Source organism: Erpetoichthys calabaricus, chromosome 5 (genome assembly GCF_900747795.2).
Source record: "Erpetoichthys calabaricus chromosome 5, fErpCal1.3, whole genome shotgun sequence".
NCBI classification, from domain to species: domain Eukaryota; kingdom Metazoa; phylum Chordata; class Cladistia; order Polypteriformes; family Polypteridae; genus Erpetoichthys; species Erpetoichthys calabaricus.
Window position 1 is genome coordinate 125,729,996 of NC_041398.2, and position 27,657 is coordinate 125,757,652.

General features: G+C 38.0%; 1 protein-coding gene across 2 annotated transcripts in view; it reads right to left on the reverse strand.

Moving 5' to 3' along the window:
- Positions 1–7,445: 7,445 nt before the first annotated feature.
- The window catches only part of rbpjb (recombination signal binding protein for immunoglobulin kappa J region b), a 145,710-nt gene continuing 125,498 nt past the window's right edge, over positions 7,446–27,657 (reverse strand). For both annotated transcript variants that reach the window (XM_028802002.2, XM_051928639.1), the window contains 4 exons: positions 26,951–27,091; positions 24,694–24,849; positions 19,638–19,741; positions 7,446–8,022 (listed from right to left, as the gene is read on the reverse strand). In XM_028802002.2, coding sequence (XP_028657835.1) covers positions 7,704–8,022; positions 19,638–19,741; positions 24,694–24,849; positions 26,951–27,091 — 720 coding nt within the window. In that variant the 3' untranslated portion in view covers positions 7,446–7,703. The remainder of the gene's footprint in view (positions 8,023–19,637; positions 19,742–24,693; positions 24,850–26,950; positions 27,092–27,657) is intronic.

Here is a 27,657-nt window from a genome sequence, read left to right on the forward strand (position 1 = left end):
CTGTGCCATTGTTGAAGACGTGTCCCACCCATCACACACTGATGGACCTCCTGCTGTCAGGTAGAAGATACCACAGCATTCAGACCAGCACAGCCAGGTCCTTTCGCTCCTACATGTCACCCAGTACCATATGCCTATAACATTCCCCCATTTACTGTATGTACTGTCACTTTACTATGGAAATTGTGCATTGTTCGAGCTTTATAGTCCTGCGTTCTTTTGTTTTGTTACATTGGATTGTTGCACTGGTTCTGCTAACGTTACGATGTATGTTAAATGTATGTTGTTTTGTCTATGCACCAGGGACTGTAGGGAACAAAATTTCGCTCAACCATACTGTACATGTGGATGAATGCCAATAAAAATTGAGCTGAAGGCATCTTAGGGCTGATTTAAGCATTTAGTCATGTGCCCTGTTGGAAAATATTAAGTAGGTCTAACTGTTTGAATCAGAAATGGGCTTATTTGAAGAAATTGCTAATTCAGAGATCCAAGACGAAGGGAGTTTCGGGGCTAATACATTTCTGCTGTCTTACTCATTTAGAAGCAAGAAAGAAGGGGGATTGTGTTGTCAAATTGTGTAACACTCAATGAAGTGTTTTATAGGCAAAAGGACGTTTTACTAAGAGAATAAGATCAGCGTAATCTGTCCAAAAGACCATATTTAGACTAAAAGAGCGCAGGCAGAATGATGTGCTTGTCAAGCAAAGCAGAAGTATGTCGCCATCTCCTTCTATCCCAGCCATGTATTTGTACAGCTGGAGAGTGCATTTGCAAATTGAAATTAATAGCAGAGTGCCTCTATTTATGAATCCTATACTTTGGGCATGATAATGGCCATTCCTGGATTCAATCCTTTAACAAGGGTACATAAATACAGTGAGGGCAGCTTACCAATTATTTATTAAAGGACTGATAATATGTGCGAAACCTCCCACTGAAGATAATGGAAGTGATAATATTACCACGGAAATGTTTATTTTCTGGCATGGGCTGAGCAGAGTTTTGGATGGGGAGGAATTGACTAGGTGTCTCTGAAGCCATTACAGATGATAGTCTGTCACCTGGAAAAACATTTAGCCCAGCAGGTTTCTTTCATATTCATCTAATGTGTGACAACAAAGTGTAAACGCTGAGACTTTCACTCACATCTGATCATGAGCAGGTCTTGGACACAGTTGGATGTTATGAAAAGTCTGCGGTCGCCCTTAAATACTGTACCTCTTCCAAAAGACATTGTTGACATTAATATGAACATTTCCAGGCACCATCTTTCATAAGGTTTGTCTTGTGCCAGTTCTTTCCCCTGCACAACAGACAGACTCAGCCTAAGGGATTTGAGGCGAAAGCCAGTGGTGAACTGAGAAGCCCCTGAACTGTAACCTCAAAAACACAGAAGGAGAACATTGTGTCACTTAAATCTTACAGGCCTGGGCGGACCAAAGTAAAGTGCATCATTTGCAGTACTGGTCAGCTATGGCACAGGCTACTGTTGTAAGTCAAGTTTGTTGAAGACTTGTTAAAGAAAGAAAAACTGTAAATAAATACATCAATGTTTCATCCTTCACCTTTGGATCAGTGCTGGCAGACACAGTGTACTTTACCCTGAGAGTCTGTGCACCTGTGTTACCTTCAAAGGCCTATCTCTGTGTACTTTGCCATTAATTCTGTTTGAAGGGCCACCCTGCACAACTATTTTGGTCTTTTGAGTTTCTTAACAAGCAGCTTAGAGTTGTGTGGGTCTTATGACTCGCAATCTGGGAGTAGAAATGTAATCTGCTAAGTACACAAAGCATAGAATATTTCAACAATGTACTGTTTTTAAAAAAAAAAAAAAAAAAAAAAAAAGTTTTTACACCAAATGTAAAACAATTTATGATTGTTCAGGTATGTGTGTGCCCGTGTCCATAAATCTCAACAAATAAAAAGCATAATTAACACTTTTGCTGTAATGTATTAATGTGCAATTAACATCGATACAACCTAAAGAGTATGACAGGAGTGCTCTCATACTTGGTGGATTTGTTACAAGCCTGTGCAGCATGAAGTGGTTTGCTTTCTGCTGAGCTCCACTTCATTTCCTCTGTGTGTTCTGGTGGTAGCTACATTCAAAATTTGTCTTACATGAATGATTTTGTCTTATGATGGACAACTGGACTCTCACCTTCTAGCATGTCCCTTGGAAGAGGCTTGTCTTCCTAAAACATGGAACAGTAAATAGGGAATAAAAGGGAGGGAATAAAACACCCCTACTGGACAAAAATTCAGTGACAGTGCTCACACATGCACGTTTCCTGAGCCATCTTTAATTGTAAACAACCACACAGAAAATGGCCCCAGGTGGGATGCCAATCCATTTTATTGTGTGCCTGCCACACTAACTCTGAGTACAAGTTAGACTCTTCATGTAACGTCACAAACAAGCAGCATACTGAACGATTTAGGAGTACCGTAAGAAAACCCAGGTGGACATGAGGTGATCATGCAAAACTCTCCATAGTTAACAAGCTGGTAACTGAATGTAGGTCCATGGACCGTCGAAGCAGCACAGCAAGCCATCCATCAATTTCTTGAACATACATCACTGAACAGCCGACTCACACACATTATCCACTTTCAAGTCATCAGTTAACCTAACACACGTTTAGTAGGGAGAAAAACTGATAAAAGTCACAGTCATCGTGATCATTCTCATTTCACCCGAAACAGCACATGACTAGAACTTCATTTTATTTTCTCTAAATAAATTTGTCTCTTAAGTGATATAGTAATGTCTAATAAAAGTGGAAAAGATCACAATTAGTGGCATACTTACATTTAAAATCTCATTTGCTTTGAAAAAAAACAATGTATTAGGGAAATACTTAAATGAAAACAAAAAAAACTAGCATATGACTATGTTCAGTATGTTCTGCACTGCACAGCATGCCACTTCAGGGCCCCAACTCTGAAGGCATATAAAAAGAGCATTAGCTTAAAACGAGTCTCTAGGCTGAGAGGTCCATTTAGACTAAACCCTCTCGACTGCTCACCCGCACTGCAGTGATGCTTCCCAGAACACACTTATTTATTGTCGGCTGGCTCACCTCCAGCTCCTAAAATCAGGTGGCCTTCAATGACAGTTAAGACTGGCTATGCTGTCCTTAATACAAGGAAATAAGAACAAGTCAGTCAGTCTGATTGGCGGAGCGTGGCACCTCTAGCTGTTAAGCCAACTAAAACCAAAGTCAAGCTTTTGTGTTTAATTAGTCCTAACAAAAACAGAGCCAGAAACGCTGGCACTGAAATGTGCCTAAAGCTGCCCATATCTGCTGCAGCACATTCTCAAAGCTAACAGTTGTACTTTATGCATTAGTATAAAAGACTGAGGAGTAGAAATGGAATAAGCAGACAAACACAGTCATGGAAGAGATCAAGCCCTGCAAATGCCCCGACAATGTAAACAAAATAAAACTGAAATAAATTCAAACTATTGATGCAATCCTGTCTGTGGCTTTGTGTTGGAAAGTTCACACAACATTTAAGACATTCAAATAAGCAGTCAGCCAAATGTGTTGCTCAAAGATAAACAAATAGATGGCCACCTCTTTAGAAACCATTTTAATTTAGACATAAAAAATATAGATTACAAAATGAAATAAGCAATGAAACAGTTGGAAGTCTGGTAGAACAATAGCCTTTCTAACAGTCAAGCACATGGAAAAATGGCAATGGTTTGCTTTTAGTACAAGGTACTGCCTCCTACAGTTCTGGCCATGAAAAGAGAGGAACAGAAATGTTACGTTCACCATAACATTGACCACTGCACAACAAAGCATTTTCAAATGAGGCATATCACTTCAACCTTGAATAGTTAAAACAGGAAACACATGAAGTCTGTGATTTACATCGCAGTTCAGTTTTTATTTTCTGAATTTTGCTGATATTGCAGATTTCAGTTTCACTGAAATTTGGAACCAAGCAGGTACAATATGTACAAATAGGCAATTAAAATAAAACCTGTCCCCTTCATGTTATTGCTAAAATACTACATGTAACAGTTGCTATGACTTAACCCTTTGAGTACTGGGAACACTTTACAAACAAAAACACTTTCTTACATAAACAAGGACTGTTGCGTAGACAGTGCAGTAGAATATAAATGTGGCAAGTTGTAATTTTTGAATGTAGCACACAAAAGATAGTGCCAGTCCTCAAAGGATTGAGCAAGTAAACTGCTTCATTGTTTTCAACACAAGCTGCCTCTCAATACCACACTGCAGTGCATGAAGATATCTAAGTTACACATTTGGCATATCAGACATTTGTTCTTAACTCCTCAAAATAAAAAGCTGCATTCTGAAGAAAACACTAATGCTAGTATATTTGAAAGGAAGCTGCAAGTAACCAAAAAAAAAAATTCTTTGTTCCAACAGTTTTGTATTGCCTTGTCTAAAAATACACAAAAATATGAAACAATCTCAGTTTGTTTAATTACAGTGATAAGATGTCCCATGCTTGCATAAACTCCAGAAGCAGAATGTTTGCCACTCAGCTTTTTCATAAAAATCACAAGACCTTGGAATACAACAGTCCTTATAAATGCATGTGATATCAAATTGGATTGTCAACAAAATTCAAACCTTGTCTTCACTGGACGATGACAGCCAAATGTTTTTCTTGATGCAGCAGGCTGGAAATCATAAGGAAGAATGGTTTTCCAAGTATAAGGATCATATTATGAACAAAAGCGAAGAAGTCAGTCAAAGAAAACAGGTGGAATTTGACACTATTCTGCAACTAACAATGTTACAAAGCTGTACATAATACATGGAAACAATAACATGAAAAGGCAAAAAAGTGTTCATTGTCCAATCTGTTCAGTTTAAAGCAAGTTAAAGAAAAAAGTTTTTAGGTATTCCTTTGAAAATCATTTACTATGGTCCAAGTTTTCATATATAGATATTAACAAATAATTAAAACACTTTCTTAAATTGTGGATACCCAGTAATACAAAGCAGGTACAAAAGTTTACCTCTAATGCCACAATCTCTCCATAATACCGCATGTTCCAGTCCACTGGCCTTCGCGCTTCCCTGTCAGCCTCAGCCAGTGTTTCTGTTGCAAATTTAGCCCTTTGTCTACTGTTAGAAGGCCCATCAGGTTTTTGCAGATGTAATGCACTTTTTGGAGGCCACAAACAGAAAGTCAACATCGCCAATAATAATTTAATACAAACGTTAAACTGTACATTGGCTATATATTTATAAATAAAAAAAAATGCATAAAAAGGTATGGCCATCCCCATTACAATGGAGTTTCCATTTGTCACACCGCTGTAAACTAGAAATCAAGTCTTAACAAATGGCTCTCTCACTTGGGGAGGGGGGGGGGTGGTTATCGGTGTTTGATCACAGAAGTTTCGAAAATGAACACTGCCCAATAAAAGAGCAAAGAAGAACACAAGAAAAAGGTGATGAGCCAACCCCCAACTCACATTAAACATTTAATGGCTTGTGAGTGGCAGTTTATCTTGTATAATGTCTTGGATTAGTTCACTTTTTTTTTTTCTTTAAAGCTACGGAAGACATTCCACATTAAGTAACACAGTTTTGACTCACTGTGCAGTACTAGATACGATAAATATAAAGATACACCAACATATTGTTACAAAATAATGCAGCCTTAGTTTTTCAATACAATCCTAATATGAAGACTGCCTTACTGGTAGACTTGGTAGATGTGCCATGATTGTAAGTTAACAGTTAATCTAAAGAAAGTCATTGGTAGACTCTTATAAAGCCTGAAGTACATTGAATATAATGACTAAGTGTAATTCAACAGACATATAAAACTTACTGTTACTTTGTACGGTTTTGGCCTAGTAGCTCAATACTTTTTGCAGGTTTTTAAGCTTTAATTTATCCAATATAAAGCTAAAGAATGTATTTCATACTGTTAAAGGTTTTAACCCGCTCCCTTGCATTTCAGAAGGTTTTTTGTTTTGTTTTGTCTTACACAAACAGATGAATGTTTCCAGTTGATTATTTAATTTACAAGACTAATTCCTTATAAGTAAAAAAGAAAAAAAATGATAAAAACTCAAGGTTGGAAAATTGTTTCCCTGTAAGCAAAATGAAAATGCACAAAATGATATAAGTGGAATATGCACACATTTTAAAATGCACATCTCCTGGGAATCGGTTTCAGAACACTGCTTTTCCAGATGGCACTCTCCTTCATAAGGTAAAACATGTTTGATCATAAGTATTAAGATTATGTGTTAGAAGTGTCAGCTTGAAAAACTGAAAGGCAAGATATTATGGAACAGCAAACTGACTGCAGGCAAAACTACAGAACCACACAGTAAGGCCACTATATAAGTATTAAATGCCAGTTATTAAAACTGTCTCAAAAATTGGCTCTGAAAAATTTAGATTTACAGTAAGGAAGACAAGGGAGGCTATGAAAGCAGCATGATTTAAAAAGGATGTTCTTCAAATATTGAAAGGTAACAGTTTTCTGACAGGATTGCATACTGATTCACATTATATATATATATATATATATATATATATATATATATATATATATATATACACAAATATATATATGTATATATTTATATATATATTATTTTTATCAAACACTTATTTGGTTAGGTCTGCCTTTATATCTGTGTGTAAGTACAACACTAATTAAAATAACTGATCACATAAATCCTAAAATTACAGTGAACCTACATTTTGCAATCCTTTAGACAAAAAAGTGAAACCTGAAATCAAGTGTAGAAATAATACACACGCATTATTGCTGGGACTCAAAATGCCCAAGGAAAGAATTGCTGTAAATACTTTTTTGAATTTCACAAATGACCAAACTTCATGGTCTAAATAAAAAAATAAAATAAATTAAAAAGAAACCAGAGAAAGGAAGAACCTCATGGAACCAAAACTGGTCCCAAGTAAGAGTATAAGAAAATGCAAAGCAGTAGTACTGCATAAGGTAACATGTGCTGTGTATTGCCGGCAGGGCAGATTTAGTACTTAAAGCTTTCTTTTAAAACACTTCATATAAGTGAAAATAAACAAGTCAAATGAGGTCCTACTGCACTGAAACAAATAAAAAAAAACATTCAGTATACTAAAAAATAAAAATAAAACGCATAATTCCAGCCACAAACCAAAATAAAATGGGATCACTGGAAAAGGTAGCTGTAATATACGAGCAAAGTCAGGCCAAGAACCTGAATATACTTCAGAGCAAAAGCTCAGCGGAAAAATATAAACTATTTGGTAACAAAAGTGTACTATATGTTTAATACAAAAAGGTAGGGTGAAAATGTACCTTTGCTAAAGCTTATATAAGATCCTTGGTCCATAAAAACTATGTTACTGTTTTATATGCAGTCATTTACTTTTGCAAACCTCCATACCCCACATTAATACATATTGCCCCTTTACAAAAAAAAGGCAAACAAAAATACAAACAAAACAAAACAAAACAAAAAAAAAAACTGTGAAAAATAGACTTTTCTTTAATAAAGTTTTTTCTGCTTGGCCGAAGAATCTTGAGTCTTTTTATGTAATCTGTTCAAACATTCCATAAGAGGAAATCAAACAGGTATGCCATGATTCCAAAAAAATGGGTTTGAAGATTACAGCTCATTTTTTGTCTTTTTGCAGCACTTAGTCAGTTTGAAGTCTTTTGTGACAGTCTGTAGGTTAAGATACTACCGTTGCCGCTGATGATGTGACATTGGTAGGATTTGTTGTGACATTTGCATAAGTTCCATCATTATTTAAACTGGTTTCATTAGATGTCATCATCAGGCTTGAGTTTGCTCGAAGAATGGCTCCTGCAGCATTGCAGTGCGGTCGAGGACCAGGCTCTGGTGTGTATGTGAAAGTAAGGCTGGTGGAGTAGATAATCCCATCATTTCGAACCAAAGTAACAGGAACCTGAACTGGTTGACGCACCCATCTCCATCCCTCACGGAATGCAGAGATATCTGGAACAACACACAGCATGCTCTCAGCACACCTGCAAGAAAAGGGAAAAAAACAGCTCTAAAAATTGTGACCAACTGAAGACAGAAGCACAGTCTTATATATTGTTGAATGTTTTATGACTTTTAAAAAATGTCAACTATCATAAGTAGCCGACATTTTGCAGGATTATAAATGACATTTTGACATCTTATTCCAATCTCGAATTGAAACATACAGCAGTGTTCTCCCAGGAAATTTTTTCCAGCCAGGTGGCATGAAAAAAAAGTAGCCAGGTGGGGCAGGACGGGGAAATTTGGTGGTGGGGAAAATTAAATGTGCACTATTTTTATTAGTTAATTATTATTAAATATTTTCCAATGCTCAATATGACTTCCTTTTTTAAAGTCTGACACTTGTGCCAGAATATTTTTATTAAATTTAAGAAGTATCCAATTCAGGATCCTGCAACCCTAACAAAAATTTTAAATAACAATTGTTATGATATAAACCACAAGTATTGTCGCTGTCAGGAAGAAAAGTGAAAACAATGAAAAAAAGTATGGGAAACCTAATGAAGAAAAATTTAAAAATATTCCTCAAAGCCAACTTGCATATGCAGAAGGTGTCTTCAAGTTAAATATTTATTCTTCTTTTCTTCCTAGAGGCCCAGTTCTCTGCAGCTTTCCCATAATCAAAGTCCCCAAGATATAGGCCCTCCAAGGAGATCAGCATGAGATTATTTAGCATACTTTGATTCATGCAATTTCTCAAACATGTCTTGATCCTTTTAAGGGCAGAAAAACCCCTTTCACATTCAGCCGTGCTCACTGGGATCACTAGCCCAATATGAGCTGGTTTGGCTAAATTTGGAAAATGTCGTTGCCATTTTTAGCAAAATCTGTTTTGGACTGAAGTCTTTGTATGATTGACCTCTGATCATTTTTGACACAACTGTCCATTCTTGCCTGCTACTTTTATATTTTAAAATTGGAGGGCTACCATTTGTGGAGTAATGATCGAAAAGAATTTGAGCAGACTCACTTGAATCGTGAGTTTTTGCATTGAAAACTTTTGAAAAGCTGGAAATAATTGGCATGTCAGGGAATCTTGCATCTAGGTGCTTGACAGCTGTCTCTAGGTATTTATCATATATTGCAGTTTTGAATGACATTACATCACTGTGTGTGTAAACAATGCGGAGATCTGACCATTCTTCTGCCAGACAATGATGAAGGCTTTGAAAATATCTCCCAGGAGTGTCTTTCAACTCCATAATGGACAATTTTGTGGCGAGCAAAATCGGCACAATTTCGGTAAGACAGACATCTTGCCTTTGGCAAGCCTTAGATAAGTTGGACAACAAAGGTAATACGTCTGAAAGCATCATCAGAGAGGAAGCAAAATTGTATGTTTTAATACATCTGCTTAATCCTTCAGCTGTGATGTCATTTCGTTCAGTGGCCTCTCTTTCCAGCGCAGCTATGACACTGTCGTAGTGACTATACTGCAAAGTCATGAGACAGCTATCTAGTGTCACTGGCCATTTTCAGCTTAATCTGGGGAATGTTCAGAATATTTTGAATTTAGAATAGAATGCCTTTATTGTCACTATACATATGTACAATGAGAATAAAAGCAGCTTCTTAGTGCAGACATATATGTAGAACACAACAATAAACAAATAAACAAATGCTGCAAAATGTTGCAAAGAAGTTGCACAAAAGTTCTGCTACGCTATATACATATGGAAAGAATAATAACTATTGCACTATTGGGTTATTGCACAATAATGATGATCATGTGCAGTGAGTAGTGGATGTTGGACCCTGAGAGTAATGATATTGTACAGTATACAGATATTGCACAGTTATTATCAGTACCATTTAGATATTGGATATTGCACAGTTGATGGATAGAAGGAAGTCCAGGGGTTGGGGGGGTTAGACTGTGTAGTCAGTGCATGTGTGAGTTTAGAATGGTTATGGCTTTTGGGAAAAAACTGTTCTTAAGTCTGTTTGTCCTTGTTGTGATGCACCTGTAGCGCCACCCTGAACGCAACAGGTCAAACAGATCAGAGCCAGGGTGGGAGCTGTCCTCGATGATGTTTTTTGCTCTGCTGAGGCAGCGGGAGGTGAAAATGTCCATCAGGGAGGGGAGAGGGCAGTCGATGGTCTTCTGTGCTGCCTTTACTACTCTCTGAAGCCTCTCCCTGTCTGCCATGGTGCTGCTGCCGTACCATACTGTGATACAGTATGTCAGCAAGCTCTCGATGGACAAGCGGTAGAAGATCAGTAGCAGGCTGGAGTCCAGGTTGTGCTTTCTGAGGACCCTCAGGAAGTGTAACCACTGCTGAGCCTTCTTGATGATTGCTGTGATGTTGTCTGTCCAGGAGATGTCAGCGGAGAAACCGGAAGGTATGTACCTTCTCCACACACTTGCTGTTGATGTAAAGGGGGGCAAAGTCAGTGCTGTGCCTCCTGAAGTAGACAATGATCTCCTTGGTTTTCCTGGTGTTCAGAGCCAGATTGTTCTTTGAACACCAGGCTGCCAACTTCAGGACCTCCTCTCTGTAAGCTGCCTCGTCTCCCTTTGAGATGAGTCCGACCACTGTGGTGTCGTCAGCAAACTTGACGATGAGGTTGTTGTTGTTGTGGGTCGGACTGCAGTCGTGGGTGTAGAGACAGTACAGGAGGGGGCTCAGCACATAGCCTTGTGGGGTACCGGTGTTCAGTGTGCGAATGGAGGAGTGGTGGGGGCAGAGTCTCAGTGTCTGGAGCCGGTTGATAAGAAAGTCTTTTATCCCGACACATGTGAGAGGGGGGAGGCCAAGAGTGACCAGTTTGGTGATGAGAATGTCAGGAATGATTGTATTAAAAGCTGAGCTGTGATCCACAAATAGCATCCGGACATAGCTCTGCTGCTGTTCTAGATGGCTCAGCACAGAGTGGAGAGCTACGGTGATGGCGTGTTCTGTGCATCTGTTCACACGATATGCGAATTGGTAGGGATCGAAGTCTTTGGGGAGATCATCCTTGATGTGCTGGAGAACCAGTCTCTCAAAGCACTTCATGATTACCGGAGTGAGGGCCACAGGGCGATAATCATTTACGCTGGTGATGGGAGACTTCTTCAGCACTGGAATAACTGTGGCTGATTTTAGGCAGGACGGAATGACTGCCTGGGCTAGGGAGAAATTGAAGATTTTGGTGAAGATAAAGGTGAGATGGTGGGCACACGCTCTGAGCACCCCACCAGGTACTCCATCTGGGCCAGCAGCCTTCTTGGGGTTCACTGCAAGGTGCATCCGTCTGACATCGTGCAGTGAGTGGAGTGGTGCAGGAACCCGGTGAAGGTGGGAGCAGGTGAGTGCTGCTGCTGTGATGATTCAAAGTGAGCAAAGAAGCAGTTTAGCTCCTCTGCTAGCGGCGCACTCAGATATCCTGTTGTTGCATCACAGCCTCTGTAGTTTGTGATGTTTTGTATTACCTGCCACACCTTCTGTGTACTGTGGCTGGACAGGTGGGATTCTATGCTCCTCTATGGTTCGTCTTGGCTTTTTTAATTCCACTTTTCAGTGCGGCTCGGGCAGCCCTGTACAGAGCTCTGTCACCTGACCTGATGGCAGCATCGCGGGCTCTGAGGAGTGTACAGATTTGGCTGGTCATCCAGGGTTTCTGGTTTGGGAAAACCTGAATGTTTTTGTCCACAGTCACATTTCTGATGCAGAACCTGATATAGTCCAGTACCATTCCTGTGAATGTTTCCAGCTCTTGGTGTTTAAATACGTCCCAGTCCGTCTGTTCGAAGCAGTCCTGTAGTTTGGAGAGTGCACTTTCAGGCCAGGTTGTAAACAGTCTTTATGGTGGGCCTGGCACTGCGTCTGAGGGGGGTGTAGGCTGGGGAGAGCAGGAGAGAAAGGTGGTCAGGCTGGCCGAGTTCGGGGTATAGCTCTGTACGCGTGCTTGATGTTGGAGTAAACATGGTCCAGAGTTTTCTCCCCTCTAGTAGAACACTTAACATGTTGATAAAATTTCGGGAGTACAGTACAGTCTTCAAGTTGGCCTTGTTAAAGTCTCCTGCAATTATATGAGCACCGTCAGGGTGGGCTCGCTGCTGTTCGTTAATGGTATTCAGCAGGACAGAGAGCACCACGTTTACATTGGTGTCGGGTGGCATGTACACAGCCATGACAATCACTACCGTTAGCTCTCTCGGTAGAAAAAAAGGCCGGCATCTTACAGACATGTGCTTGAGGTCAGGGGAAGTGTTTGTCTATAATTGTCCCGTTGTTGCACCAGTTCTCATGCACGTAAATACAGAGCCCCCCTCCCCTGCTCTTACCGGATTCCTTTGTCCTGTCCCTGCGGAGGAGAGTGCGACCTGCTAGCTGTATGCTAACATCGGGTATCCCCAGGTGAAGCCAGGTTTCAGTGATAATCAAAACACAGCAATCACAAACATAGCGATTTCCAGCGAGTTGTAATTCCATGTCATCCATTTTATGCACCAGGGATCTGGCATTGGTGAGATACTGGCTCAGTAGAGGTGGCTTGTGTGGTTGTTTCTTTAGCCTTAGCATAACAGCGGATCTGCGGCCCTGCTTCTGCTTCCTTTCCCTCCTCCGTCTGCGCCATCTCTTAGACGCGACAACAATCCACGGAGAGCCTGCTGGTCTCGCTATGTTGTCTCGGATGTTTTGTGTGCGATGAAAAACACTCGAAACAGATGTCTGGCACTGGACACCGATGTCTATAAGGTTCTGATGGGTGGAGCAGATGTTCGCCGAACCGATCGTGCACAAACAAGCAAGAAAAAAGTACAAAAACAACAAAAAAGAGCACTGAAAAGGAGAGCCGTGAGCCACAGCAACCACGCGCACCGCCATTCCAGCTTTGTGGAATTTCCGTTAAACCAGCCATCCTAACTGAAGAATTTTAGAAGAAACAGAACATCTGCCTTAAGATGTTGTTCAGTTTTGTTAGATAAGGTACAGCAGCTTTGGCAGTTGACCAAGAGTCCAGATGTTTTATCTTTAAGCAGTTTTGTCACACCTTTCTGTTTCTCAATCATAACAGCCGCTCCATCTGACCCTAGTCCAACCAGATTAGCAGTTTTCAAGCCTAGAGTGTCCATAGTCTCACTCATTGTGTTGGTTATAGCCATCAATCATATTGCGGGTTGATACAAAATTAATTCTGACCTCTTTAGTGACCTGGCAAACATATTTAATGTAAATAATTAATTGTTTTACAACTGAGATGTCTGTGCTTTCATCACACAGAATACTGAAAAATATACACGCTGAAAAATTTTTCAGTATGTTAGACTTTATTTCTGATGCTAAGACATCCAGCAGCTCTTGCATTATTCTTTCAGAGGTGTAATGTGCATTTTTACCAACAGTGTTTACAGTGTTCCAACAGCTCTTCAAACAACGTTGTATGTGGCAACTCATTTTTTGCCAACCAATGCATGGATCTTAAAGCTCCCACAAAGGCATCTCTCTGCAAGTTATTTAACACAGATACAGATCTTTCAATCTGACCGATTCCAGTTTGCTCTAGTACACGCTTTCCAAAAAGGTCAGCAGAAGACTCAATGTGCATTTTACTTTTTTCATGGTCCAGCAAGCTTTCTTTCCAAATTCTTGTGCATGGCACATTTACCCAAGGTAACTCCCTCCTTAGGGGGGTGTTTGTTTGAATATTTCATGGGCAATGAGCACCACATACCATTTTCTTTGACCACTAGCCAATCAAAATCTTTAAAGCATTGTTTGTTTATGCTGGATAAGCGGCGCTTAGAATTATCAATTGGCAGAGTGTGCGCTGAAGAGATTTCCCCTGATGGACCAGCCTCTGCAATGTCTTTGTCTGAAGTTGCCACATCACGAGTTGACGCCGCATCTTCATTAGTTTGTGGCGTCTCTTTTCTGAAATAACTGAGCAGTGTTGTTTTCTGAACACTTTTTTTGCTCATGTTGGTAAAAAGTTTGGAAAAAATTAAAAGTACCTATGAATAAGACTTTTGAGTGGGAAAGTGAGAGTCTGTTGGATATTCAAAGCACACTTGCACTACGGCAGGGCAAGATATGAACAAAAAAGGAATGGCAGATGGGTCACTTTAACAAAACCCTCAGCGATTCAGTGACAAAACTTTTGCTCAGGACACAGTGTGTGCTGCAAGGGTTTCTGCACACTTTTTGCAATATGGACGCAGGTCTAAATATGAGCAAATATATGAATGGCAGATTGGGTCACTTTAACAAAACCCTCAGTAATTGCAAATATAAAAACGGCAGATGGAGTCACTTTAACAGGAACCACAATGAGTGCTACAAAGATTTTTGCACACAGAACACACCTAATGCTTAAACAACTGTATGTATATATATATATATATATATATATTGGTTTGCTATGTAATGAACAAGAAGAGAGCAGCTGTACGCTTAAAAGCACTACACTGACTGCACTGACACTGAGAACAGAGACGTCACTTTCTGACGCCCTTTTTCTGATATCTGACAGGCTGGTTCCACTAGCCTTTTTTTATTTTATCAGTCCTCCTCTCGCCTGCCCACCTATACATCCTTTTTGCTTGTGAACTGCCGCTCCGCTCCCGCTATTAGCATGTACAGCCCCCTCTCGCCCGCCCGCTCACCTCTCCATACTCCTTGCTACTGTATTAAGCTGCTCCCCCCCCCCACTATTACCATGTACACCCCCCTCTCGAAAGCCCATCTCCCCATACTCTTTGCTTGTGAACTCCGTTCCGTCCCCGCTATTAGCTTTAGCATCGAGTGTTTGGCAACATCTCACCCTGCGCGTCTCCCCTTGCCACTTACGATCCTGCTAAAATATTTGCCCACCTGCCCGCTCGTCCCTTGCCATCTCTGCAGATCATTAGATCTGCCTGTGCCTGTAGATTTGCAGCTGTCATCTCACAATGTCATGCGAGATGACAGCCAGGCGCTCAACTAAATTAACTGGGCGGAGCGCCCAGCTAAAAGATGCTAGGGAGAACACTGTACAGTGCTAACAATAAAGGAAATCATAAATGGGACGAATACCTTTCAATGGCCCCATATCAGAAGCTGATGATCCCCATCTGAGTGAATTCAGTGATGAAAAAAATCAACACCTGACCTGTTTGATATTCTCTACATTTCATAACAGTCCAACATGCACTGAAAATCAAACTTTCAACTTTCCAGAACTCTGAACTACTAATTTAAACCTATAATAATAATTCCTAACAGAAGTCATTAATAAACCAAGTTGTTTTTTTTTTTTTTGCTGCTTCTTTTAATTCTACATTTTCTTGTGAGGAGTTAATTTAAATCTATAATTCAGTCATTTCCACCACCATTGAAAACACACTTTCAATGGTACAGCATTTTTTCTTACACTGGTACAGCACCAGCAAAAACAAGTATTGTGCCTTCTATAAAGGGGAAAAAAAATGTAGCATATTTTTCAAAAAAACACTTTCAGGGGTTGTAGTGCCACTGGGTTGAAAACTGCTACATTTTTATTAGTATTTATGGTGCCATGGCATACCAGACAATCATATGCAGACTAGTCGAGTTGTAGTTTGTAATACTATACAACTATACAATTTTAAGCAAAAATGTGTTTTATTTTGCGACAGTAGCATGATTTGAAATTGTAGATTTATGGTTTAATTACACGTGCTTTAATGTATATTGGGAAGGGGTTGGGGTGAGGAAAGGAAAAAAAAACTGGTTCAAAGCATTTTTTTTAGCAGAATGGAGAAAACATAGTGAATAATCTTTTGATGAAATTGCATTGCACCACATACCATTAACAGTTTTTATGACTTGTTACATTGTTACATGTAGAGAAATGGTGAATATCAGTTCCATGCTGTTCTACAGAAAAGCAATTAAGGAAACAATGTACCTGTTTATTATATAAACTAGTGCAATGAACAAATGTATTCATATATGTTTACTTAAGTAGATACCTCTCTGTAATGTGTGGAAATTGATAGTCAAGAACATTTCAGTATTTGAGCAAACCTACATTGAAACAGCAGGAACATTAACATCATAATACTGAGAGCACTCAAGAGTTCTCCTGGATGCATCATAAAAAATCAAATAGAGGTTTTAAATAATGCATTAGTAAAAACAGGCTGTTTGTGAGAAAATAAGCATTCATTTTTTTCACGATAACGTCAAACATATAAATGTATAAAGTCAAACAAATTCTACATACAAGACAGCAAAAATATAAAGAATTAAATGATAAATCAATCAGATTACCCATTGAAAAACCTTTTCATACATTGGCAGATATGCATTCAAGTTTAAAAGTTTTGAAAATGATGTTCCTCTTTACAACGAAAGGCCTCATCATGCAAGAATGAAAATAAATGAAAACCTTGGAATCAAAATACATTTCTAAGACTTAGAGGCCCTGAGCACAAGTTATGTTTACTCAGTTTACATGTAAGACAGGGAGCAAAATAGAAATGAGCCAGTAAAAGTTAGACTTAAGGCCTTGTTCCATTACACAAATTTTCCAGGAATTTTCCGTCATAGACTTTGTTTACATTACCTTTAATCTCAGCTCCCTCTTCACCATGACTTACTAGTACAACATTTGCATGACTGTGGACGCTGTCCCGACTGCCTGTTGATCTCTTGTTACCTTCTTCACACATCATAAACAAGATCTCAAGATTCTTAAATTGTTCTGCTTGAGGCAGCACCTCATCCCCAAAGTGAAGAGGGCAATCTGCCCTTTTCTAGCTTTGAACCATTATAACGGACTTGGAGGTGCTCATCCTCAGCATGACAGCTTCACACTTGGCCTTCTGAAGATAGCAGGACTACATGATCCACAACAAGCAGAGATGCGATCCTGAGGCCATCAAACTTGACTCACCCCCAAAAAAACTCCTTAGCTGCAACTAGAATTTCTGTCCATTTAACACTAGATTCCCTGAAGCCTACGGAAAAAGTAGTAATCCTGGGCCACTTTAAATTCCTTCGCACCTCTCCTCATCAGTGTCTTTGCTTTGCAAATGTGTAAGAACAATGCAGCTGCACCAGGAGTAAATGTGAAAGATGGCAGAGTCTGGATGCAGCAACCGGTCCAGCATCAACCTGCCAGTCAGTTTGCCCCACACGTGTCCTTTAAACAAAAATCAGGGCTTACAGAGCTTGCCAAGGTATCGGAATCAAACTGGGAACCTCTGGGTTATGAGTCAACAGTTCTTATCACTGACCAAGCAGTCATGTCAGCATAGTACCCTAACCTGATTTCTATTTCTAGGGTTATATTCTTGAATAAAAGCATACTGTTGTGTTATATTTGTACCTTTTGTGAAAGTGTTTATTTGATATTTGGACTTCAGTCTTCACACATTATACACTTCATGTCTACATTTTGTCAATTACTACTAAAGCATGAAAAACATTTTCTTTTTTAGTTATGTGTCCAGCATTAGTTGGATTTATTGTCATCCTACATTTATATAGATCGTTGTAGACACAAAACACACATGAAATATATGTATTCCAAATGTCCAGGCATCTAAAAACCAAGCTCTGAGAATCTTCTCTGTGACTTGAGCTGTGTCAGTGGGGGTGATGGGATAGTTGGCTGCTTGCGCTGAAAGACACATTTACAAAACAAAAGATGCTAATGGATAGGTGCAAAGGAAGTTAAGGTGGCCCAGGATTAAGAGTTTTTTCGTAGGCTTCAGAGATTCTAGTGTTAAAAGGACAGCCTTTTACCCTCAATAGGCTCCTGAAGGGCACATACCCCCATGAACCTAACAGTTTATATGTGTTTTGTGGACCTGGAAAAGGTATATGACCATGACCTGTGGGTGGTGCTTCGGGAGTAAGAGGTCCCGGGACAGCTTTTTTTGGCTTCTCGGTTCCTAAACAACCAGAGTGAAAGCTTCATTCACACATTGCCACAATAAGAGAGACTCATTCCCAGTGGGTGTGGGACTCTGCCAGGGCTGCCCTTTATCTATGATTTTTATTTGGTCACAACATTTTTTTATGAATAATCAAATGTTCATATTAGTAAGGGATGACGCTGTGAGGCAAGTGGAAAGTGTTGTCATATCAAGAATCCGGTGTCCTAGTTTCCAGTTCAGTGCCTGGACACTGTATATAAGGAGTATGTACACAGTTCTCTTGTCTTTGGAGGTTTTCCTCCCATATCCTCACACTTGCTGAATAGGTTAAGTGGGGACTCCTAACTGACTTTGTAAACATTTGGGTGAGGCACATGAGTGAGTCCTGTGATGAACTGGCACCCTGACCAGGGCTATTTCCTGCCTTGCACCTGGGACAAGGTACACTGCCCCTCCAACCTTAAACTGAATTAATAGGGTTAGAGAATACTCTTAACAAACAAACATCTGAAAACACAATAAAATGTATTCAAAACATTCCAAAATTAAATACTGGCTGATTTTGAATATCTCATTTTAAATTGATATTATTCCATCTCTTATTCTAATTTAATGACTTGTGCTAACCAAGAAGTAAAATTTTGTACATCTGTAAATACAGGACTTTATGTTCTACCATCCATCCATTTTCCAACCCGCTGAATCCGAACACAGGGTCACGGGGGTCTGCTGGAGCCAATCCCAGCCAACACAGGGCACAAGGCAGGAACCAATCCCGGGCAGGGTGCCAACCCACCGCAGGACACACACAAACACACCAAGCACACACTAGGGCCAATTTAGAATCGCCAATCCACCTAACCAGCATGTCTTTGGACTGTGGGAGGAAACCGGAGCGCCCGGAGGAAACCCACGCAGACACGGGGAGAACATGCAAACTCCACGCAGGGAGGACCCGGGAAGCGAACCCGGGTCCCCAGGTCTCCCAACTGCGAGGCAGCAGCGCTACCCACTGCGCCACCGTGCCGCCCACATGTTCTACCATGCATTTGACAATTACATAAGCATTTAACAACATTATAAATTTTATTATGACACTAAAAAAGTTGATTCTGTTAAATATCAGTTTTCTTTTATTATTTCAAACTCAAAACCATTTTAAATAATACAAACCTTTTATTGTACATAAATTATATTTTAGATGTATTTTTATCTATGTCAGCATCAACTAAATAATGAACCAATTTATTTAGTAATCAACAATTAAAGTAAGTGAATACAGAACATGGAAGAATGTAGCTTGCACCATGTGTAGCACTTTTGTGAATAACTCAGTTTTTTAGGGTCAAAATTAGACACCCAAAACATCTATCTATCTATCTACATATCTAGTGTAACTAATCACTAGAAAGTCCAAAGCTCAATGTAAAAAAAAACCTCAAGATATATATTATATTCTAATGAATTTGCTAATAAATAAAGATTAATTTACCAAATGTATGTATTTTCATTTAATAGCTCAATAATTTGCTTAATAATCTCTGGCCTATATTTCCAAAATGATATAAATGTATACTTTTCTACATTCAGCATATTTACTTCTTTATACACAACTCGAAATGGAATTTTTAGATCGATAGATATGGAGTATTTTACAACATAAACATAACTTTCTCAAGCCAAAGAAATTCCAATTTTAATTGTACATAATTAGTTTGTTATTCTCGCTTTTTTTATGGTTTGAAATGCTGCCCATTTTCTTACCTGTACATTGTTTCAGCTTCTACATCTCCAAACCAGACACGGAGGTTTGGAGTAAAGTTTTGCCCAGTGAGTTCCAGCATTGCCACATCACCACCACCATTTAACTGAAAGTAAAATTAAGATAACTATTAGAAGAAAACATTAATATTTTGTCAGATGTCCAAGGAGGTCTCTTTTAATAAGTAACAAACGTGGAAGAAAGTTGGGGAAAAACTGACCCATACACGGTATGTATCTTATTTTAAACATATTGTTCAGCTCTTCTCAAAACAAAATGTTCAGAAGGTATAAGCAGATTAACACCTAATAAAAAAATGAGTCAATACTTTCTGGTCAAGTCTACATGTTGGGTTTAGACCTCTTCCCTGACTTTAATATCTTTCTCACTATGTCTTTTTTTAAGTTCCTGTAATGTTTTCAACACTCAGTAACACAAAATGTCTTCTAAATAAGAGAGTAAATAATTAGCCTAAACCTAGAAAGGCTATGGCTCAAAGTAACTAATCATAAGTAAAGGTGGCTCCTAAGGAAGTGGGTACAGGCCTTGCAGTGGGCCATAACTTTTAATTGTGTATAAGATACTGATATAACATTTTATAAAAGATTTTAAGAAACTTTTATTTCTGATTTACATTTATCAGGCTTAGAGAAGACATTAAACAGCTGAGCAATCTCACAGAAACAACAGAGCATAATGTGTAATGTTAAAGGGGAAGTTTGGCATTTTTCAAGTATAAATTACTCTAATACTTCACAATTACTGTATATATTAAATTGCCACAAAATTGCGTTCTGAAGTGAAGTATCTTCTATAAATGAAAAAAAAAAAACTTCTGTTCTTGCAGCGTACAATGAGACTAAAGGGTAAAAAGGTCCATAGGTGAATGAAAAAGACTTAATATTTACCAAATGCGTTATTTTTGAAGCAGCAAAAGTTTGAATTTGAGAAAATGTGCCTTCTGCATTAATGAGGCACCCTTGTGATAATGAAGGAAACCAGAAACAGTTTTATCACAGATTTGTTCTTGAAGTTAAGAATACATTTCCTGTTTGCTTGTCTGTTCAGAGCCATCATCATGGATGGAGTTTTGCCACTATAATATGCCCCCAGTGTCATGCTACATTATGCTTATAATCCTACTTTTGCTTCAGCAATTTTGTCATTGTAATGGTTATATTGTATCATGGCATGTAACAGACAGATGCACACTCAAATAATATAGCGAATTGGTGATGCCAAAGAGTCTATCCCATGTGTGCATATGTTCATCCTACGAAAGACAGGCACACTTTCCAGGTTTTGTTTCTGCATTGCAGCCAATGCTTGCTAGCACAGATTCCTGCTACCCTGTGACCCTTCCCTGGACAAGCGCGTTAAGAAGATGAAGGCATTTTTATCACTACTATAGTGCATATAGCAAAGAAAAATATGATTATCTTCTGCCTAGTGTTTTTCATACACTGATATGCAGGGTCCACATTTTGGCATGTCACTTTCCATTTGTTTCAATTCAGGATGGAGTTCACTTTGCACATATTATCCTTCAACCAAGCAGGTGAACGTTTTTTTGGGTGCCTGTTTACCCACTTTCCCATTGGGCTGAGGTGGAAGGCAGACAAGTGGTCATACCATCGGAGGTTGATATTAAGGACAGCAATTAACAGTAATACAATTATAATAAAAATAATAATATTGGGCAGCAAGCTGGCACAGTGGTAGTGCCGCTTTCTCGCAGTGAAGGAGACTGGGGTTTGCATGTTCTCACCAGTTGCTCAGGTTTCTACCCATAGTCCAAACACATTAAGGTTAGGTGAGTTGGTGTAGTTAAAGTGGCTGGTGTGTGTCTGTGTGTTCACAATGTGATGGACTGGCACCTCATCCAGGTATTGTTTCTGTCTTGTGCTCAACGTTTGCTCAGATAGGGTCCCGGCAAATCCATGACCCTGTCCTGGGATAAGTGGGTTAGTAAGATGGATGAATTGGATGCCTATCTGTTCAGCTTGTCACTTGAATACATACCTTGTGCCGGATGATTATTCTATTTCACTGAAGAACACACATGCATTATCAGTCTAGTGGAAATAGGCAATCGGTAAGCTAGTGAAAGTATAAAACTGATTGTGAGTTAACAAATCAAAAAGCAGGCGGGAATACAATACTGATCTGCTTATTCATAGTACAATTTTCAAATTAATTATTTATTTATTTATGTCTTTTAATATTTTTTTTTAAATCAACATTACTGCTCATAATCTGTTACAACACTAATTAAAAAATAATTTATATATGTCATTCAGCTTCATTTGGGTATTTAGTTTATTTAAAGATGGAGAATTTTTTCGTTATTTTTTAATTAATCAAAAAGATGGATATCCCATTTTTGGTTATTACATATTTTCCTAACAATGAGTAATACCGAAAAATAACTGTGCTAGTACAGAGAGAGGTTAGGAATTAAATTATCTATTATAAAAAAAAATCCTGGGAGAGAAAGACTAGGGAGACGAGACGTGATCTTCACGTGAAGATCACGGAAGACACTTAAAAGACCCGCGAGACGAAAGAGATTGGCCATGGAGCGTCTCGTGGGGACCTTATACATGAGACTTTGTGCCAAGAGATTGACTCAGGACCGTCTCACGGGGACGTAGAACATGAGATTCTTGCAAGACACGCCCTACTTACAACCAATATCAAATAAGACCACAGGCAGCAAAACACTCAGTCGTGTAAAGGATTTGAGCACACACAGATCCAAGGCATCAGCGTATATAAAGCGTATAAGGACAATACGTTATAGATGAAACGTTGACGACTAAGCGAAGAAGAAAGAGCAGCATGGAGAAAAGAGACTCAAAAGCGTTGGAGAGAAAAAAAATGCAAAAAAGAAAAGAATAATCTTGGTGGCAAATTCAGAAAATAAGGAAAGTAATAATCAGCCCGGAACAAGAGTAATTGAAAAAAAGCACGTCCAATCGGGCTGAGAATTAAAAGACAAAGAGTGAAAGACAAAGTAGAACTTTATAAAGACGTTCAAAAACGGTGCTATACACATGCAGAGCAGGTTAGAGATTATGAAAGCAGTGGAATTCGAAAGGCTAAAAAAAAAACGGCGCAATACAAATGCGAGAAAGTTAAAGAATATGAAAGCAGGAAAATTAAAAAGTATCAAAAAAAAAAGTAAAGATTGCAGTAGCGCAAACAAATGGAAATTATTAATACTGGATAACACTCATTGGTTTGAAAAGTGAATGTTTTCATTATCTTTTAAGGCTTTTGTTTTCAAGTTTGAACTTGTACCCCATGAAGCCTTTTAAACAACACTGAGCATAGTATTTTTTTTATACATTAAAAAAAAAAAAAAATTCACGTCTGAACACAGCTTAATATGGGAAAGTAATATATACCATAACTGCAGAAAAAAAAAATGACTGACTTGAAAAATATCAAATTCATCCTAAAAAGAATAGATATGACTTTGGACGCAACTTCACCGTTTGGGATGACAACAATATAATTTGTATTTTGGTACAAGAATGAAGGGTGCTGCATGACAAGTTGTGGGAGTATTAAGCATTTAGGAATATTACCTTCTCCTCAAAAATGTGGTTGGAGTGGGGGTGAGGGGGCCCTTAGTAATGTGTATATTTGATTAGTTTATCATAATAATAACTATTTGACTTTTTTACTTAAGCAACATATATAGCACATTTAATGGAAAACACAACATCATCATACTTAAACGGGACAATAAAAACCTCATTTAAAATAAATTGGGAATGTGAAAATTTAATTTGTAGTTTCTAGGAGGAATGCACACTGAATGGTATTATATTTAAAATTAAAAACTGATTAAATCACGTAGAGATCTGTACAAAGACAACGTCTTTGCATCCTACGAACAATTACATTTTAAATTTAACTTTCCAGCAGCACATTTCTTTCACTATCTTCAAATTAGAAACTTTGTTAAACAGAACCTGCCCAATTTTCTTCATTTCCCACCCCCCTCTATGCTGGAAAATATATTCATCAGTTTCAAGGAAATGACAGCATCTCTGAAATATATAAAACCATTTTACAGTCCCTCCCTTTCAAAGATCCAAGAGGACAATGGGAAAGGGATCTCTCCCTCAACATATCAGAAAAGAAGTGGAAGGTAGCAATGCAGAGAATTCACGTGAGCTTCACATGTGCAAACCATACAATTATTCAACTAAAAATTATATATCAAGCACATCTGTCCTGCTTAAAACTGTCCAAAATGTTTCCAGGGCAAGAGCCAACCTGCGAACGCTGCAATCAAGTTCCAGCCTCACTGGGTCACATGTTTTGGGCCTGTACCAAATGAACATAATTTTTGACCAAAATTTTTAAATGCCTTCATACAGCCTTGGTGTCATAATCCCTCCTAATCCACTAACAGGTGTGTTTGGTGTTCTTCCAGTTGGGTTTAAAGTGGAGAAGGGCAAACAAACTGTGATTGCCTTTACTACACTATTGGCATGTAGACTTATTTTGCTAAACTGGAACAATCCTAACTCTCCTCTTTTAAGTCAGTGGGTAACTGATGTTATATATTATTTGAAATTGGAAAAAATAAAATTCTCATTTAGTGATCTGTGCAGAATTTTTTCAAAACCTGGCAGGATCTTATCAATAACATTTTAGAATAAGCTCTTAAAGCACCGAGGAAGCAGATTCTCTCCCTATTCTCTTTTTTTTTTCTTTTTCTTCTCCAGTTATCTATATTCACTTATTAATTTATCTATTTACTTATTTTTACTAGGTTTAAGTTTTATTTTGCTGCCCATGTTCTCTTTCTCAGGGGTGGGGGTTGATTTGTTTTCAATCCTATTCTTGTAAAATTGATCTATTGTATGGAATGTTGTGTGATTTCAATAAAATCAATTAAAAAAATTTAAAGAAATAAAATAAAATTACAAACTGGTTAAATAAATACAAAAAAAAAACCCAAAAAAACATTCATACACATTAACATCATAAACAAAAACAAAAAGCTAACTTAGAACTTATAACTCAATACTTCAGTACCTGTAAGCTTTCTACAACTGGCACTGGAGTAACCGGTGCATGTACAGGGCCCATTCCCTCATAGAAGGTGTATTCAGCCTTGTCTGTGCTAATGATTGTCCAAGAGGCTCCATCATTTATCATCTCTTTGTTTGGTTCTTTTGGACATGGAGTAGCCTATTAAAAAGGAAAAAAAAACATTTAAATATCATCTCATACATTCATTTGGCATCTTACCAATTGTTCATTATAAACTAAATATCCAATGCTTACGAAACCCATTTAATCCAATTCAGTCATGAAAATAAAATGCCCAGTAATGCCATTTACATGGTAACCTGTATGGACACTGAAGAAAGAAGAAGAGGAAGGGAAAAAACAATACAAAGGCTGCTAGTTTTATTCCTGCTTATCATATTTCATTAGCGGAGAGTACTTGAAATAAAAGGAGGACGACTTACACACTGCATGGACATCCTATGACAATACATAAGTATTTTCTCTATGCAAGTTATGTAGACAAAAGTATGTCTGCAATACAGTAGTTATTACAGGTCTTAGCTCTCCATTCCTGCTCTTGTCTGCTCATACATTATGATATATAACAGCAGATATTTTATGGAATTTTGCTTAGCAGGGACCCATTTTGCTTTACTTGTTTTAGCTTTAGATGCTATACTCCTTGAACTGTTAGCCTGAGAAAATCAGCCCATACCAAAACGGCAGCACTATCTTAACCTTTTCTAAACTCTTTCTCTTCTAAGCCTCGCTCTGTTGTTTTCTCACTCAACACCATGGAAGGAGATGATATAAACAAGCTTAAAAACAGCTGTGGAGACTGTTGATTTTATTTAATGCTCAGAAGAAATTGTGGAAAATCAAATTAAAGTGCTGAACATCATGATATTGGCTTTGCCTTCTGATTTTTATTAAATATCAAATCAATAATTCTATATATTGCCCTGCCCTAATGTGTGTGTATATAAATTATATACATACACACATACATATATACACACACACACTCATACACACAAATACTTGCATGTAAGAACTTTATTGTACTGTGTACATTACAATAACCTTGGAGATGCATTTCTTTTTTATCAATTTGAAGCAGATACCAGAGTGAAGCATTTACTTCTAGAAGAGGCTTAGAAGCGCCCAGTTTACGTAAGAGAGTGTACAGACACTGTAGATTTGAAATTCAATGCAGGACATTAAATGATCCTCACTGCATACATTTTCACAACATACACCCAAGGTTTGGCTAATTCTACATTTTTAATTTTAATAACACCATCTTGTTTCATTGTTGATGTGACATCTATTGCTGCAATTTTGCTGTTGCAGCACCTGAAACTTTAGGAAGGAGAATTTACGGTCAGAAAGAGATGCACAAATATACTAACATATGTTTTATAAAATGTAATAGCTTATCTCATAAATAAACATTTTTCTAAGATTCTGTCAATTAATATGAACTGGCTCAGAGTTTACAGGGTGATAAACATTTGGAGTAAGGCAGTTCATTAAAGAAGGCAGGAAAAATAAAGTGTTCATTGTGGCATCGACTTCCACCCCAAAACAAAAGCAGGTAAAAACTGAGTTATCAAAAGGGGCAACTGAAGAGAAATGAATGCAATTTCACACTGTCGACAGTTGTATGCAAAATGTTTGTATGCCTCTGGTAAAACGTTTTCCTTAATTTCTAACAGGTTAACCTCTGTAGGGTAAACTTAAATAAGATTTCTGCATATTTTCATTTAAAACTGCTGTCTGCTGAACTTAATAGTTTGGGGGGGTAAAAAGAATAAACACAGTGTAAGTATGCTTAGGACTACATTGAACTAAACTAAATAACTGATGAAATCAATAATTTCCTCTTGTTTAAAGGTGGATTCTTTGTTCTACCTACGTACAACACACATAACTGCTCTTATCCACTCAAAGCCTTATCAACCCATATGCAGAGATAGGATTTATTTCTTGCTTTTTAATAAATGGGAACACTCAGCAGACAGACACTTAATATGAACATAACATATGGCTATAAATGCTGAAATTGTGTACATCTTTGTATGTATACTATTATACAAAGGCAGACATGCTTTGAAAATAAAATTAAAGAAATTAAACAAAAGAAGTATAATTGCAATAAGAAAAAAACTATTTGCAATGTAATAGATGTGGTATTTTCTGTAAACATAATGAAACAAAGGGCAATGAAGAAAAATATTTTGACTGCAGTTTAAAAGCAGATATTGCTCTCCCTTACCTGAAATTGGATTATCCTCTCCTGAGAAAGGCACAAGTACATTCTTTCTGTATCCTTCAGATAAAAAGCACACTTATGAAGCTGAGATACAGGGTCATCTGCATCTAACAATGCTGTTTGTTTATCCACTTTACGAATTATCTAAAAAAAGCACAATAAATGTTTTATTTAATGATATCTTACAAGATTAAATGTCATCTTTGATCAACATTAGCTTTCAAAATATAAAATGCAGTGAAACAGAACAACTAATTTATAGTGCACAGAAACGGCAAAACATTCCCTCAGTTTTTTGTTTTTTTTGGCAGAAAAAATTTAACTACAGTTATCTTTTCAAATAATTAAAACTGTCCACTTAGCTGCACAACACATCTAATCAGAAGCTGCTCAGATAAAGTTTGATTTATGAACGAAGACAAGTTTCTGCAGTGCAGACATGTTTTCACTTCATTCTGATAAAATCCAGTAACTGCTGCAAAGAACTGTAAGAAATCATGAAAAACCTCAGGATACCATTCCCTATAAAAGAACACCTTTTAACAGATTTACTAAAATTCTCACAAGTTACATTTATACATATAATTTCACATATTTGTATTGAATTACTAACAGTGATAGAGGACCTGATTAACAACAATTATAACTGGTAGGGAAATTCTTATTAAATAGTGCAATGACAATCATCTGTCCTTCAAAGTCAGCAAAAC